This window comes from Schistocerca cancellata, chromosome 2, assembly GCF_023864275.1.
Source record: "Schistocerca cancellata isolate TAMUIC-IGC-003103 chromosome 2, iqSchCanc2.1, whole genome shotgun sequence".
In the NCBI taxonomy this organism is placed as follows: Eukaryota; Metazoa; Arthropoda; class Insecta; order Orthoptera; family Acrididae; genus Schistocerca; species Schistocerca cancellata.
The window spans coordinates 548,391,514-548,409,125 of NC_064627.1; the positions used below are offsets into that span (position 1 = coordinate 548,391,514).

Consider the following 17,612-nt stretch of genomic DNA (forward strand, 5'->3'; position numbering starts at 1 on the left):
GTGGCCGCCATCCGCAGCACGCAGTATTAACTAGCATGGCTTCGGGAGCAAATATCTCTCTTCTTAGCTGACGATGGAGCCTTTCGATATGACCGTAATTAGCTGGTATTAGGACGTCAGACACAGTGATGATGGGTGCGCGTAGCATGCATGTTTTATAATCATCCTTTCTTAATAAAACTGTTTAAACTAACTTCTCATGTCCATATATTGCCATAGCTCAAGGACCCACCGCTTACAAATTCTGACAAAATATTCGTGCAATCATCATCCGGGGCAACAACACAAACTAACCCCCTTATATACACTTTCCTAAAATTTTCCCAATAAACTGAAGCCTACAATTCGTCTTCTCTATTTCCATCCTTATGTGCTTGTTTGATTTCATAACACTTTGCAACATATGACTAGATATTTAATCTACATGACTGTGTCGGTCAGCACACTACTAACACTGGAATGTTTTTCCTACTCATCTCTGTTAACATTATTTTCCTACATATAGAGCAAGCCGCTATTCATCACAGCAACTAGAAATTCTGTCCAAGTTATCTTGTATCCTTCTATAGTCACTCAGCGACAATACCTTACCATACACCACAGCATCATTAGCAAACAGCCATAAACTGCTGTACACCGTGTCCATCAGATCATTTATGGATACAGGTAACAAGAACAGTCCTATCAGACTTCCCTGAGACACTCCTGACAATATCCTTGTCACTGATGAACAATCACCATCAAGGACAACATACTGGGTTCTATTACTTAAAAAGTCTTGGAGCTACTCACGTATTAGGGAACATGATCTGTATGCTCAGACCTTCGTCAACAGTCTGCAGTGGGGCACCATGTGAAACACCTTCTGGAAATCTAGGAATGTGGAATCTGATCTGTCTGTTGCTTCAATCCATGATTTGTGGGATATCAAGTGAGAAAAGTGCAAGCTGAGATGTGCATGAACAATGCTTTCTAAATCCATGCTAATTTGTGGACAGATGTTTTTCTGTCTCAAAACAATTTGTTTTATTCAAACTCAGAATCTGTTCAACAATTCTGCTGATGTCAAAGAAATCAGTCTGTAATTTTGAGAGTCCATTCTTTTACCTTTATTATATGCAGTCTAACGATGTGTGACGATAAGAAGCGGTGTGACATTGGATTGCAAGCAAAATTCACACCTCTCTCACATCAGTTGACTTACTTTATCTGCACAGCGAATCTTCTTCTCTGGATTGCTGGCTCCGTCAATCTCCAAAACCTTCTTCTCCGAAGAGTAATGCTGGTTACGGGAATTTATAAGACCCTCTCTCTATTTATGAAATAATTTAGTACTCAAAGAATACTTTTACCTCAGTCATAGTATATTTCAAGCAAATCAGCCGACTCGTCTCATGTCGGATCCGATTAAAGACATTTGCAATAGCGTAATTTTTACAACCACATAATTTATGAACATGTCTTGCTTCTAGCAAGTCCAACACATAGAGTATAATTAACAATGTTTCAACTGTTCTTCTTTTTTCTCATTCCAATAGTCAACGATATAAAACACCATAAGTTTTGGTAGGTACACCCCTTTTTTTAAAACATCCCTATTCATCAGGCCACAGGTCATCCTATCTCCATGTAGGTATGCCTGCCCTACATCCTTAGCAAATGCCGAGTGTGCCCCCCTTATCCTTTATGAATAGGCCTCATTGCCCTAGTATACATCTTTATGTACACTATAATTAAATATTTCCTGGTAAAAATAAAATCTATTTCACACTACACACCCTCTTCTTAATACTTCATACTCTTCTATACTCTTAATAGGCACTATGTTTACCTATACTCTTAGTACATACTATGTCTACATAAATGGTTCAATATATAGTATGTTTCTGACCACAATCTATTGGTTATGGACTGTAGATTAAAACTGAAGAAACTGCAAAAAGGTGGGAATTTAAGGAGATGGCATCTGGATAAAGTGACAGAACCAGAGGCTGTACAGCGTTTCAGGGAGAACATTAGGGATTGATTGACAGGAATGGGGGAAAGAAATACAGTAGAAGAAAATGGGTAGCTTTGACAGATGAAATAGTGAAGGCAGCAGAAGATCAAGTAGGTAAAAAGACAAGGGATAGTAGAAATCCTTGGGTAACAGAAGATATATTGAATTTAGTTGATGAAAGGAGAAAATACAAAAATGCAGTAAATGAAGCAGGCAAAAAGGAATACAAACGTCACAAAAATGAGATCAACAGGAAGTGCAAAATGGCTCAGCAGGGATGGTTAGAGGACAACTGTAAGAATGTAGAGGCATATCTCATAGGGGTAAGATAGATACTGCCTACAGGAAAATTAAAGAGACATTTGGAGAAAGGAGAGCTTCTTGTATGAATATCAAGAGCTCAGATGGAAACCCAGTTCTAAGCAAAGAAGGGAAAGCAGAAAGGTGGAAGGAGTATATAGAGGGTCTATACAAGGGCGATGTACTTGAGGACAATATTATGGAAATGGAAGAGGATGTAGGTGAAGATGAAATGGGAGATATGATACTGCGTGAAGAGTCTGACAAGGCCCCAGGAGTTGTGAACAATCCATTAGAACTACTGATAGCCTTGGGAGAGCCAGTCCTGACAAAACTCTGCCGTCTGGTGAGCGAGATGTATGAGATAGGTGAAATACCCTCAGACTTCAAGAAGAATATAATAATTCCAATCCCAAAGAAAGCAGGTGTTGACAGATGTGAAAATTACCGAACTATCAGTTTAATAAGCTGCTGCTGCAAAATGCTTACACGAATTCTTTACAGACGAATGGAAAAACTGGTAGAAGCTGACCTCGGGGAAGATCAGTTTGGATTCCGTAGGAATGTTGGAACACATGAGCCAATACTGACCCTATGACTTATCTTAGAAAATAGATTAAGGAAAGGCAAACCTACATCTATAGCAATTGTAGACTTAGAGAAAGCTTTTGACAATGTTGACTGGAACACTCCCTTTCAAATTCTGAAGGTGGCAGGGATAGAATACAGGGAGCGAAAGGCTATTTTTTACAATTCGTACAGAAACCAGATGGCAGTTATAAGAGTAGAGGGGCATGAAAGGGAAGCAGTGGTTGGAAAGGGAGTAAGACAGTGTTGTAGCCTATCCCAGATGTTATTCAATCTGTATATTGAGCAAGCTGTATAGGAAACAAAGCAAAAATTTAGAGTAGGAAATAAAATCTATGGAGAACAAATAAAAACTTTGAGGTTCGCCGATGACATTGTAATTCAGTCAGAGACAGCAAAGGACCTGGAAGAGCAGCTGAATGGAATGGACAGTGTCTTGAAAGGAAGATATAAAATGAACATCAACAGAAGCAAAATGAGGACAATGGAATGTAGTCGAATTAAATCGGGTGAAGCTGAGAGTATTAGATTAGGAAATGAGACGCTTAAAGTAGTAAATGAATTTTGCTATTTGGGGAGCAAAATAACTGATGATGGTCAAAGTAGATAGGGTATAAAATGTAGACTGGCAATGGCAAGGAAAGCGTTTCTGAAGAAGAGAAATTTGTAAACATCGCGTATAGATTTAAGAGTCAGGAAGTCGTTTCTGAAAGTATTTGTACGGAGTGTGGCCATGCATGGAAGTGAAACGTGGACGATAAATAATTTGCATAAGAAGAGAATAGAAGCTTTCAAAATGTGTTGCTACAGAAGAATGCTTTAGATTAAATGGGTAGATCACATAACTAATGAGGAGGTATTGAATAGAATTAGGAAGAAGAGAAATTTGTGGCACACCTTGTCTAGAAGAAGGGATCAGTTGGTAGGACATGTTCTGAGGCATCAAAGGATCACCAATTTAGTATTTGAGGGCAGCGTGGAGGATAAAAATCATAGAGAGAGACCAAGAGATGAATACACTAAGCAGATTCACAAGAATGTACGTTGCAGTAGGTACTGGGAGATGAAGAACCTTGCACAGGATAGAGTAGCATGGAGAGCTGCATCAACCCAGTCTCTGGACTGAAGACCACCACCACCACCACCACCACCACCACCACCACCACCACCACAACAACAACAACAACAACAACAACAACAAGAGTACGCAAACAATGAAACTACTAACTAGAAACCTGTCAAGAGGTATGAACCATCAAGTGTCGCGTACTCGTATATCTTTGTGTGTATGATGATGTGTGTTTGTGCAGCCTGATTCTTCGGCCTTCTTATCTGGAGATAAGTTGTAGGTTTGTGGAAACCGCAGAGAATATGAAGGACTTCTGTGATAAAAGTAGATGAATATGGAAAGAGGGAAAAAATAGACAGGTACTCAAATGATAAGTAAGAAAGGAAAGTAAAGAAATGGTTGCTAAGATCGAAGACGGGAAATAAGATAGTCCCAAAGACAGGAAACCCTTCCCAACCCCCTTCCCCAGGATCCCTACCTCACCGGTACTTGAGTGAGAAGCCGGAGGAGGTATGTTGTTAAATCGTCTCCTACAGAATGGACATTCTCACCTTCATCCTTGAGGTCCCTGAAGAAAATCTTAGCAAGCCCTATGGAATGGCAAATGGTGAAGAATCCGTCACACTTGTTTGTGAGGGTTGTTTGAAAGATGTGGTGTGTGTGTTCTGTGTTAGCCATGATTTATATGTTGGTGTAAATCATGTTTTAATCTACAATACCCACCCCTTCCAAAAATTATACGAACCCTCCCATTTACATCACATTTCATAAAAGGTATAAAATATTCTATACTAAATAGAAAATTATACACTACTGTATAATAGTTGTTTAAATTAGTCATATAATATTGTGTTTTCCATAAATATAATGTCCTTTTCAGTTTACTCCATTTAAATTGTCTAGGTATCACCCTGGATTTGTTTGTAGGTAATGCCTTCAAAGGACAAGTAATTGTTGGTGAGGATATAGTCGGTCATGGTGGCTGGGAAGAAGGTTGTTGGTTTGGAATATGTCAGCATTGGGAAAGGTAATGTTCAATAGCAGTAAGGTCATGGACATTAGGGATGTTAGTGTAAAGGGAGGCTGCATAAATAGTGATGAGCAGGGCACCATGTGGCAAAGGTACAGGAACTGTGGAGAGACGGTGGAGAAAATGTTTGGTATTTTTTATATAGGATGGTAGGCTGTAGGTAATAGACTTAAGGTATTTGTCTATGAGAGCAGAAATTCTCTCAGGGGGGTGGAGGGGGGGAGGGACAGTAATCGGCCACATTGGGTCATCCTGGGTGGTTGGTAGGGGTGGGGGGCGTTGGGTTGTTTGGGGAAAGAGACCAGACAGCGAGGTCATTGGTCTCATCGGATTAGGGACGGACAGGGAATTAAGTCAGCCATGCTCTTTCAAAAGAACCATCCCGGCATTTGCTGGAAGCATTTAGGGAAATCACGGAAAACCTAAATCAAGATGGCTGGACATGGGCTTGAACTGTCATCCTCCCGAATGCGAGTCCAGTGTGTTAGCCACTGCACCACCTCACTTGGTTGGGTGGTTGGGTTTATGGACTTTAGGAAGCATGTAGAAGGTAGTAGTTGGGGGGAGAAGCAGGGGTGAGGAGAGAGATGCACTTTGCTGAGAGGTCATGGGATGGCCCTGAGGATTTGAGGAGGGACTGCAGATCCTTCAATACAACAAACACTTTATCCATCAATGATGGTCATCTCAAAACACAAGAAGCCATAAGACATTAGTGAAAAACCATGAAAATAAAACCTACTTTTTCATGTTTGCACCTCCAAAGTCTTCTGTTACCAATAATGAAAAAGTTTCAGGGTTTAGGGATTTAAGAATTACACCATGTGCCTTCCAATGGGATGGCCATTGTAGCAGGCTTCAAAGCCCCAACCGAACGTATCTCAGCTCTGGTAGACCAGCACTTCCAACGTATCACCTGCAGACTCCCATCCTACATCAAAGACACAAACCACTTCTTAGAACGCCTCAAATCCATTCCCACCCCTCTCCCACCCGAAACCTTTCTTGTCACCATAGATGCTACATCCCTTTACACAAACATCCCACATACCCATGGTCTCTCTGCCCTTGAGCACTACCTCTCCCAACGCCCACCCGAAGATCTTCCAAAAACCTCGCTCTTTATTACACTTACCAACTTCATCCTCACCCATAATTACTTCACTTTTGGAGGCCAGACCTACAAACAAATCAGGGGAACGGCCATGGGAACCAGGATGGCTCCGTCCTATGCCAACCTCTTCATGGGCCGCATGGAGGATGCTTTCCTGAAGACCCAACAGCTGCTTCCCCTGGCCTGGTATAGGTTTATAGATGACATCTTTGTGGTCTGGACTCATGGTGAAGAAACACTCCTTAATTTCCTCCATAACCTCAACTCCTTTTCGAATCAGAATTTCACCTGGTCCTCCTCCAAAACCCAAGCCACCTTCCTGGATGTTGACCTTCATCTTGTTGAAGCTCACATCCACACCTCTGTCCATATCACACCCACAAACAAACAACAGTACCTTCACTTTGATAGCTGCCATCCTTTCCACATCAAACACTCCCTTCCCTACAGCCTAGGTATTCGTGGCAAACGTATCTGCTCCAGTGACGAATCCCTCAACAATTACACCAATAACCTTACCAGTGCTTTCCTCTCCCGCAACTATCCTGCAGACCTTGTCTACAAACAGATTTCCCGAGCAATACATTCCTCCCCGTCCAACAACAATGTTCCTACCCCCAGACCACACAGAAGCATCCCCCTTGTCACCCAATATTATCCTGGCCTCGAAAACATCAACAAATTACTCCGCCAGGGATATGACTTTCTCAAGTCAACCCCTGAAATGAGATCATCCCTTGACAAAATTCTCCCCACACCACCCAGAGTTGCCTTTCGTCGGCCCCCTAACCTCCGTAACATCCTTGTTAAACCCTACAATATTCCCAGACTACCTTCTCTACCCAGCGGTTCCTACCCCTGTAAACGAACCCGCTGCAAAACCTGCCCCATGCATCCCCCCACAACCACCTACTCCAGCCCCGCTACTGGTAAAACATACGCAATTCAAGGCAGGGCCACGTATGAAACTACACATGTCATTTATCAACTGACATGCCTGCACTGCACAGCCTTTTACATCGGCATGACAACAACTAAACTGGCTGAGCGCATGAACGGTCACAGACGAACTGTCCGCCTAGGAGATGCCCAATACCCAGTAGCGGAGCATGCCCTCCAGCATAATTATAGGGACCTAGGAACCTGCTACACCGTATGTGCCATTTGGCTTCTCCCACCCAACACCAGTCCCTCTGAACTGCGGAGATGGGAACTTGCACTCCAACACATCCTTTCATCCCGCCATCCCCCTGGACTGAACCTACGTTAAACAACCTCACTCCCATTTACTCTTCAGTCTTATTCTCTTTCCCTTTCCTCTTTAGCCATTCACGCATCTTTTCATCCTACATAGTTGTTTTTATCTTTAGACTATATACCTCTTTACTTCTGTATGCATCCTCTTTGGTTTGAAGCTGGCACAGTACTTACAGTAGAATATCTTTGGCTTCCCTCTGACAACCATGCCTCCATCCTTGCTACCCTCCCTATTTTCCTTTCCCTGTTGCTTCACAACCTGGGTTGTGAGTAACTGAATCTCCTTTCCCTCCTTCCCTTTCTTTCCCCTCTCTCCTCCCCGATGAAGGAACATTTGTTCCGAAAGCTAGGAATGTAAATTTTCGGTTCTGTTGAATGTGTATCTATCGGCTGTACTGAGCTGAGGTAAGTACTGGCCAGCCCCTCTATCTCTTTGTTAGTATTTGTTTCACATCTTTATATGAGATTTTCCATTAATCATTAGTTGTTTAAATTAGTCATACAATATTGTGTTTTCCATAAATATAATGTCCTATTCAGTTTACTCCATTTGTGTTGTCTAGGTATCAATCTGTTTAAATAGTACCATCATATTACACTTTTTATGATCATAATATTCTTATTCTGCTTATTTCATCTAGAGATCACTGTTCATTCATGATTCTCTTAAGTTTTCTACCCGACTGTCATAACCAGTTTCCTACAAACTAAAATTTAGGATAGTTCAAGATTTTAGAAATAGATTATAGAATAGTTCAAGAATTGAAGAGAATTCTGTGCAGGAAAACTATCTTGGAAGAAACACCGAAAACAACTCGGGGTCTGATGGTCGTCACTCTGCCAGTTAGCTCAGAATGTTAACATCCCTGGGGGATAAAGATGAATCCGCCCGAATCCCATGGAACTGATATTAACCAAGGATGTAGAGGCATATCTCAGTAGGGGTAAGATAGATACTGCCTACAGGAAAATTAAAGAGGCTGTGGGAGAAAAGGGAACCACTTGTATGAATATCAGGAGCTCTGATGGAAACCCAGTTCTAAGCAAAAAAGAGAAAGCAGAAAGGTGGAATGAGTATACACAGGGTCTGTACAAGGGTGATGTACTTGAGGACAATATTATGGAGATGAAAGAGGACGTAGATGAAGATGAAATGGGAGATATGATACTGCATGAAGAGTTTGACGGAGCACTGGAAGACCTAGGTCCAAACAAGGTCCTGGGAGTAGACGACATTCCATTAGAACTACTGATAGCCTAGGGAGAGCCAGCCATCCAGCTATGCCAAAACTATACCATGTGGTGAGCAAGATGTATGAGACAGAAGAAATACCCTCAGATTTCAAGAAGAATATAATAATTCCAATCCGAAAGAAAGCAGGTGTTGACAGGTGTGAAAATTACCACACTATCAGTTTAATAAGTCACAGCTGATAATACTAACATGAATTCTTTACAGATGAATGTAAAAACTGGTAAAAGCTGACATTAGGGAATTTCAGTTTGTATTCCATATAAATGTTGGAACACGAGGCAATACTGACCTTATGACTTATCTTAGAAGATAGATTAAGGAAAGGCAAACCTACGTTTATAACATTTGTAGACTTAGAGAAAGCTTTTGATAATGTTGACTGGAATACTCTCTTTCAAATTCTGAAAGTGGCAGGGGTCAAATACAGGGAGTGAAAGGCTATTTACAATTTGTACAGAAACCAGATGACAATTATAAGAGTTAAGGGGCATGAAAGGGATGCAGTGGTTGGGAAGGGAGTGAGACAGGGTTGCAGCCTATCTCCGATGTTATTCAATCTATGTATTGAGCAAGCAGTAAAGGAAACAAAAGAAAAATTTGGAGTAGGAATTAAAACCCATGGAGAACAAATAAAAACTTTGAGGTTCGCAGATGACATTGTAATTCTGTCAGAGACAGCAAAGGACCTGGAAGGGCAGTTGAATGGAATGGAAAGTGTCTTGAAACGAAGATATAAGATGAACATCAACAAAAGCAAAATGAGGATAATGGAATGTAGTCGAATTAAATTGGGTGATGCGAAGGGTATTAGATTAGGAAATTAGACACTTAAAGTAGAAGATGAGTTCTGCAATCGGGGGAGCAAAATAACTGATGATTGTCAAAGTAAGAGGATATAAAATGTAGACTAGCAATGGCAAGAAAAGTGTTTCTGAAGAAGAGAAATTTGTTAACATCGCGTATAGATTTAAGAGTCAGGAAGTCATTTCTGAAAGTATTTGTACAGAGTGTGGCCACGTATGGAAGTGAAACAGGGACAATAAATAGTTTGGTCAAGAAGAGAATAGAAGCTTTCGAAATGTGGTGCTACAGAAGAATGCTGAAGATTAGTCTCCGGACTGAAGACAACAACAACAACAACAACAACAAAACATTGGTAAGTTCATCTGTGTACCACTTAATCTTCTTCTTTACATGTTTGCTTTTAAGACTAATTTTTATAAGAGGAGAACAAGTATACCACAAATCTAATAAATTTTAATGAAGTTTCATTTATTCCCATTTAACATTGGTATATACTGTCCCACTACATATTTCTAGGTTTCAGACTGAATTGGTTCACTATTTCTTCCTCTTGCCCTCTGACCCATGCTATCTTTCCTATAACATTGGCATATGTATTAGAAGGGAGTCCTACAGTTTTGTTTTGGTTAAGACTAAGGAGTATTTGATAATGGCCTGCAAATCCCCAACCAACAATAGTGATAGCGTACAAATCCTTTTCAAAGTTAACAATGGTGTTACTGATACATATTCCATCACATATGGCATTTCTACAGCTATTATATAGACTGAACAATCTGAGGTGGTTAGTAATGACTTACTGACTTGGTCCGTCTCATTTCTATATTGAAGTCCCCACAGACAGCAATTTTTGTTTTAGATTTTAACAACTTAACATTATTAATTCAAATTACTCAAAGAAAATACCCATGGTATCACTTGGAGAGCTGGAGATACTTATAATGGTCAGGTTACAATCCACAATATTTACACAACTGAATTCCCCGTCTGTTTCAGAACAGTATGTGCTATGATCTATTTTTGTGAATCTTGTACCATCTTAAACAAACATGCCTGCCCCACCCTTTTTTTCACTTCCCAACACATTACATCGGTAGCAACATGTCCCTGAGAAACAAAGAAAACTGCCTCATTACTCCTCAGTCAATGATCTGAAACACATATAACATCTACTTTTTCGTTACTGCAGAAATGCTCAAATTCCACAATTTCTTCCTAATGCTATATAAATTCACTTACATCACAGTTAGTGTTTTATTAATATGAGAATATTTTTTGGTCATATTTACAGTATTCAGTGTCACATTCTGTCCTGTGTCCTGGTGAGGTCCCAAAAATCCTTGAGAAGCACAGGTTTCCTGCACCTCACGGATTGTGTCTGGGCTGTGGTTAGTAGCTTGCTGCTACTGCTGTTTTTTTTCCATCTCTGTTTTCACTGATGATGGCACTGCTGTTACAGACACCTCGGGTGCTTGATTTGCACTATTACTGTGCTCTCCTGTGAATTTCTGGTGTTTCTTTGAGATGTTTCTGGAAGCTGAGAAATCTTCACACATGGTAGCCCACCATATGTTGTATCAGGCACATTATCTGACTTTGTTCTTCTGATTCTTCCAATGAACTGGTATCATTTGAGACGTTCCCTTTCTTTAACACCAGCTAACAGGTGGCTGGGAGTGAAGTAAAATTACATTTGATTCTTTACATAGCATACATGAGAGGTGTGACCTCTGTAGCATCACCCTGCAGTATCTGAGATCTTATCTTATTTACCATTTCTAAATCTTTCATACTAGAATGTTTTTTTTTTTTCTCTCTCTCTCTTTTTTCCTTGTCTATTTAAGTGAGAACAGTTTGTAGTGTGGACTCTTCCCAAAATTTCTAATGTTCACAAATATCGCATTTTCAAAACGACAGCAGATATTCCACATGTCTGTATTAGCACTTTCAGTTTTTTTGTTGACACACGACCGCTCTGCAAAGTCACGTTGATGTGACACTGGAAAAATGATGATATTTGTTCCTCTCAGCTCACATAGTCTTCTTTCAAGTGAGATTAAGAGGGTTTTCTTTTTTTATGTCTTTCAATCCCACCAGGAACATGGAAATGTCTGTGTTAGTTAGTAAAGAAATGTATGATGTGACTGCACTAAATTTCATTCCTGGCTTTGTTATGCAAGTTAACTTCTGACTGCTTTCACTCCTATTTCATCGGCTATACTTCACTCCTTGCTGTCTGCATACAGCTCAATTTTACTTGTGCTACCTGTTCAGTAATTACCGACTTCTGGTCTCCTTTGGCAGCACACGAGGTCTTGTTTTGTACTGTTTTTTCTTTCCTTTTTGTTAAGCGAGTCTAATGGTGCCTCAGGAGAACAGCTTACCAGTGGCAAATTTTTTGAGACCACTTTCACATTTGGTTACTTAAACAGTGGCAGCAATATTCTGCTTCCAATAAATTATAAAGGTTTAATAGTTTACTGTGTAAAAGTTTTCTGGGATATTTAATTTGCCCTGAATTATTACTGTCTAAGGCTGCTGCTTTCCCATTCTTCAAAGTTTTCAATACTAAAATCAACTCCTCCATAGTTATTTCATTTAGTCCCCCCCTAGTTATACTTCCCTCCACACCCATGGTTTTTGGTGTGTCCAATCAACTAATCAAAAATGTTCAAATGTTTCTGAAATCTTATGGGACTTAACTGCTAAGGTCATCAGTCCCTAAGCTTACACACTACTTAACCTAAATTATCCTAAGGACAAACACACACACACCCACACCCGAGGGAGGACTCGAACCTCCGCCGGGACTAGCCGCACAGTCCACGACTGTAGCGCCCTAGACCGCTCGGCTAATCCCGCGTGGCAATAAACTAATCCAGCCCCTCAGTCAAATTATGCCATAACAGACATATTTTTCTTCACTCATATTAATACTTGTACCCTATGGAAGAAAAGGTGTTTTATCACTTCTTACTCAGTGATATTTAAAGAAATTGTGTCTATTTTTGTTTTGTGTTTTCATGGCTTTATATCCAAACTGACAACATCCATACATTGCAAAATGTCTACGGATGGCTAATCAAATAAATAAATAAATACGACAGAGGCTCTCCATGAATACCATCTTATGTGTTACTAACATAACAACCTGAAGCTTGTTGGTAAGTGACTCTCAGAATTGTTTTTAGAATAATTATTATTTCTTTTATAAATATTGTGATAGGTTGGAAAAAAAGAGTTCATCTGTTACATCATACATACCCTTGGCTTCTTCAACTTCTTGGGACAAAAATTTTAACCCTTAATTCTTAATGTACATCTTCCTTTGCGATGCTTTGTCTACTGCTTTCTTTATTGCATTTTAATGTTTGACCACTCAGCTCCAGTATCATTAGGAATGTAGTTAGTTCCTAATTGCTCTATCAATGTGTTGTGATAAAGCACTTCAATGTGTATTTCTTCCAACAAATAAACTTTATAAACTTCTTGTTGTTATATTATTTGTGATATGTACTTCTCCATTTAGCAAACCTCTCTATCTGAAATATGGTGAAATCGTCAGATCCTACATGGTTAACTGACTGTATGTTATTTGCCTTTTCCTGTTTCTTATATATTTCTTCCTCCATTATAGCAAGATGGTCTCTTCTTTAACCTATAAAGAGTACTGTACCTGAGCAAATAAAATACAGGTGCAATGATAAATTCATTTTTAGCTTATGCTTCTCATATGTTTTGATGTAAAACATTGATTATTTCACATATATACACATTTTACAAGTTTTAATGAGAAATGAAGGATATATTATGCAACTGATGGGATGTACATTCCTAACTCCTCTGCTACTTTCCTCTTCCCTCAATTTTTGATATTATTCTCCACAGTATATAAATATGGCAAGGAGTTACTTAATCCAATTCCATACTCCTAAAGAAATGCACAGTAACAGATCAAGACCTACCTTCACTGTGTCAAGGCACTGCGTGAAGCAACAAGCACCAGCTGAGGCGATACCACCCATCCACCACGTAGCGATACGCCTTTCTTCTCCTGTATTCCGCATCATTATCTGTAAACAACAGAGACAGTCATTGGATATATGTAGTTGTAGCACAGTACAAGACACATCATAAAGGTAATATCTTACACAGATAAACAATAAAAACGACACAACTGTTATGGCTGTTTCCTTTTACAAAAGGAAGGATCAATGAAATTACTTGTCTGTTGGTCCACATGGAAATTCAGTTTTGAAATAAAGAAATAACAATCAAAAAGTTCTAACATTCTGAATGGTGATTGAACTATCTCACCTTATAACCAAAACAAAACTAATATAAACTGAAATATGAAAAATTGAGCAGAATCTACAGGCTCTGATTCATCCAAATCACATGAACTTTTCGTAATTTTATATGCATTATGGCCACACATTAACAAGGTTCGGAGCAATATTGACTGTTAACACGAAACTAAGATTTTTATCTTACATATTAATTTCATTTATTTCAAATGCTGAATTGCATTTTTCTTCTCTATTTTCCTCCCTCTTCGTTATTAATATTGCTCATTTTATTTTAGGCTTATTGGAATACAAATTAAGATGTTTGCACAGAATGATCCATTGTATCTGACTATGGAATGCTTAAGGGGAAATATCACAATCTACATCATTAATGAGTATTGTGTGAAGCAAAAATTTTGAGATGAGGAAATAGGAATGTGATGAGCTAAGGTCATCCGGTATCCAAAATTAGTAATACGATTTCCATAATTATCAACAGTGAAGCTTTATGTATGTCAAACTTCACACTCATAGGTCTGTATTCTGTTTTCATTAACAGCTTTTAACAATCACAAAATACTAAAAAGGTATCAAGGGCAAGGATGGGGAAGTAATCGGTTGTATCCTTTCCAAGGAATTATTCCGACATTCGCCGTAAGTTTTCGGACAACCACGAAAAAGCTAAACCTCGACTCCAGAACGCCATTCCAGCAGCAAATGAAACTCCTTTCCGACAATAAGTATGCAAAGTAGGGCATATTAATCTACTGCTGCAAGACAATCCTCCGGACAGACAGACTAAAACCACCCCACTAGTAATAACAAACAAAGCGACTAATAATAGTCTGTGATTTCAATTGCTTCTGTGGCAACGGATGGAAATTATTTTTCATTTGTAGTAGCACTGCCCCATTTTGAAATCATTTACTGGGCAAGCAGATGACACGTGTTTTATTCTGTTTCATCAGCAATGTAAACAAACATACCTTGCTCGCCACATTTATTTAGCAAAGATGTTCAAGCCAAAAACAGTGACTTTGACCGACGGCTCGCGTTTACCACCATGCTTCTTACTGAATCATATCTAGAAAATACCGTGTATTTACTGGCACTTTTATTTCGTGTGTACTGTAGCTAATATTAGCTGCTGTTGAGATGTTTCAGCTCCTTTCGACGAATGAGGGAAGGGACGTGATCACGAGTTTACCGTGAATAATCTGTCTCCAGTTTCTTTCAATTACTGTTTACAAGGACACAGAGATACCAGAGGACATTATGGCCATCATATTTGCATTAATCTTATCTTATCTCCAAGATTCCACTTTAGGACACAAGTAATTGTGAAGACTATATAGATACTTGATATTTCGTATTATCGCGAAAGATGTCAACAGTTTGCTGTAGGCTTCATCGTATAAATCTTGAAAGTTGATTCCTTTGTAGCACTCTTCATCGAAAGAGGAGTTTAGTCAGGAGCTGTCATCTCGTTTTCTTACATTTCTAGTATCCAATAATTAATCTAATGTTCTGCCTCTAAACTTATATACCGTACGAATTGTTTATCTTATCTAAACAACAGAATTTTCATTTAGAAAATATTTGTCCATTACTTTCCATCGTTGGACTCATGTCAAGATAGCGTCTTGACTTTAGAAAAGCTTTAAGCCAGTATAATTTGATGGTAACACTTCTGTGACTAATATGAAATTTATAATTGGTTTGAGTATGACAAGACTGCCTACTTCATATACATGAATATCCGTCAACGGTGATTTTTAATTGCTCCCTTTCAATGGGCGATAGGACTACTTGTTCAAGCTAACATGTGGTCTTGCGGAAGATATTAGCTATAACTTCATAATGTTTTTTTTTTTCATATGAGCAAATAGTTTATGACGAAGTTTTCTGGCAACATAAAAATATCGAACTGACTATTGTTGTTGTAATCGAACTATGACAGATTTCAGTAAAGGGACGAGCACACGGTGCCTTGTTTCTGTTCAGCTTTGAGCATAAATTTCTAACAACGCAACTACTCATGCGCATTTTTGCATGCGTAATTTCCCGGAAATGAGGCCGTGCGAAACAGCGCATTGCTTCCCGTCTTTGGTGGAAATCTCTGCGCTTTTCAGCAGAAGACAGTAAGCTGTGCCCCATATGTATTTCACGAGCACACGGTGCCTTGTTTCTGTTCAGCTTTGAGCATAAATTTCTAACAGCGCAACTACTCATGCGCATTTTTGCATGCGTAATTTCCCGGAAATGAGGCCGTGCGAAACAGCGCATTGCTTCCCGTCTTTGGTGGAAATCTCTGCGCTTTTCAGCAGAAGACAGTAAGCTGTGCCCCATATGTATTTCATTGTGTTGTGTGTTGAGCTATTTATGTGCAATAATGTCTGTTGACTCCAAGGGAAGTACCTTAAATTACAAAGAAAACTTGCATGAAATGCCACTCCTAAAGATTCTTTCAATAAAAATTTGAGATGTGATGCATTGAGCGTTCAGTATTAGATAGAAGAGTTTCCGATCATATTACTGTAAAGAAGAAGATACAGTAAGTTTCTAAGTGGAATGAGGAATGAGCCAGAAATGTATGAAAACTGTGGACGAATATTCATGTTATGGCAACTTAATAGCACAGCTACTGAGGAGCCTGACATCTTTTAGTAAAGAAGCTCTTCAATAAACTACTAGAAATAGACACAAAAATTGCAAAACACATACTTCGTTCTAGTGGTTTCTGTCGTCTATGAAATTCCCAAAATCGTCGATTCTGAGGACATTTAATCTACATTTTTTCAAGATTAATGTTATGTAAACAACATTTTTATACAATATACAAATGAAGCACTGAAAGGTAATTAACCTTAACATAACGACTAAGAATCTCCCTTAAGTATTTCTGAGTTTCAGGAGTAGTCGCTGAAACGCTTTGTTTGAAATGCGAAATAAATAGTCCGAAGCGGTATGTAAGTCACCGGCTAAGGAAAAGAGATGTTATTGCCAACCTTATCGCTGCTGTTTCTCATACAGAAAATTTTCTTCTGAAATTTGCAAACAAATCATTGTCGTCATTTTGTATTTCTCACACCTCTGTTATTTAGACACTTCTTTACCCACAGTCTCCTTTGCGTTTTCTTTTTCTGTCGACTTTTCATCACAATGAACGCCGAACAAACTTCCAAGCAAAGAAGCGGGTCCCTAGCTTTCTTGAGCAATGAGGCAACGTGTGGGCGCGAGAACGCCCACCCGTTCTTTACACAGTTTGTTGTGCATTCTCGAGCGTCCGCGATTGCGCGCGAGGAAAGAGGAACCGTATGTACGTAACTAAAGAACAACGATTGGCACTTGAGACCTATCGTTGAAAATGTAATTTGCTGCTAAATCATACCCAAACAAGCTGTGATATATAGATTATGGGTTTAATAACATGGTAGCAGGAGCAGGAAGATGGCTGGTAGAAACTGCTTTCTAAGTTAATCAATGGAGTGCATTCTGGCGAAACAACTGAGGCACTGCTTCGGTAATAATAACTGTAACAATATATAAAGTAAGTAATCACACAGCTAAGCCGTTACCAAGCGAGGTGGCGCAGTGGTTAGCACACTGGACTCGCATTCGGGAGGACGACGGTTCAATCCCGTCTCCGGCCATCCTGATTTAGGTTTTCCGTGATTTCCCTAAATCACTTTAGGCAAATGCCGGGATGGTTCCTTTGAAAGGGCACGGCCGATTTCCTTCCCCATCCTTCCCTCACCCGAGCTTGCGCTCCGTCTCTAATGACCTCGTTGTCGACGGGACGTTAAACACTAATCTCCTCCCCCCCCCCCCCCCCACACAGCTAAGCCATGTCTCCGCAATATCCTTTCTTTCAGGAGTGCTAGCTCTGCAAGGTTCGTAGGAGAGC

The 17,612-nt window shown here is 39.6% G+C and overlaps 1 protein-coding gene across 1 annotated transcript in view; it reads right to left on the minus strand.

Annotated features, from left to right (window-relative positions):
* The window catches only part of LOC126162130 (mitochondrial dicarboxylate carrier-like), a 70,318-nt gene extending 55,343 nt beyond the window's left edge, over window positions 1–14,975 (minus strand). Inside the window, exons 1-2 of the mRNA XM_049918424.1 lie at window positions 14,692–14,975; window positions 13,382–13,489 (exon numbers count right to left, since the gene is read on the minus strand). Coding sequence (XP_049774381.1) covers window positions 13,382–13,486 — 105 coding nt within the window. The 5' untranslated portion in view covers window positions 13,487–13,489; window positions 14,692–14,975. The remainder of the gene's footprint in view (window positions 1–13,381; window positions 13,490–14,691) is intronic.
* Window positions 14,976–17,612: the final 2,637 nt, after the last annotated feature.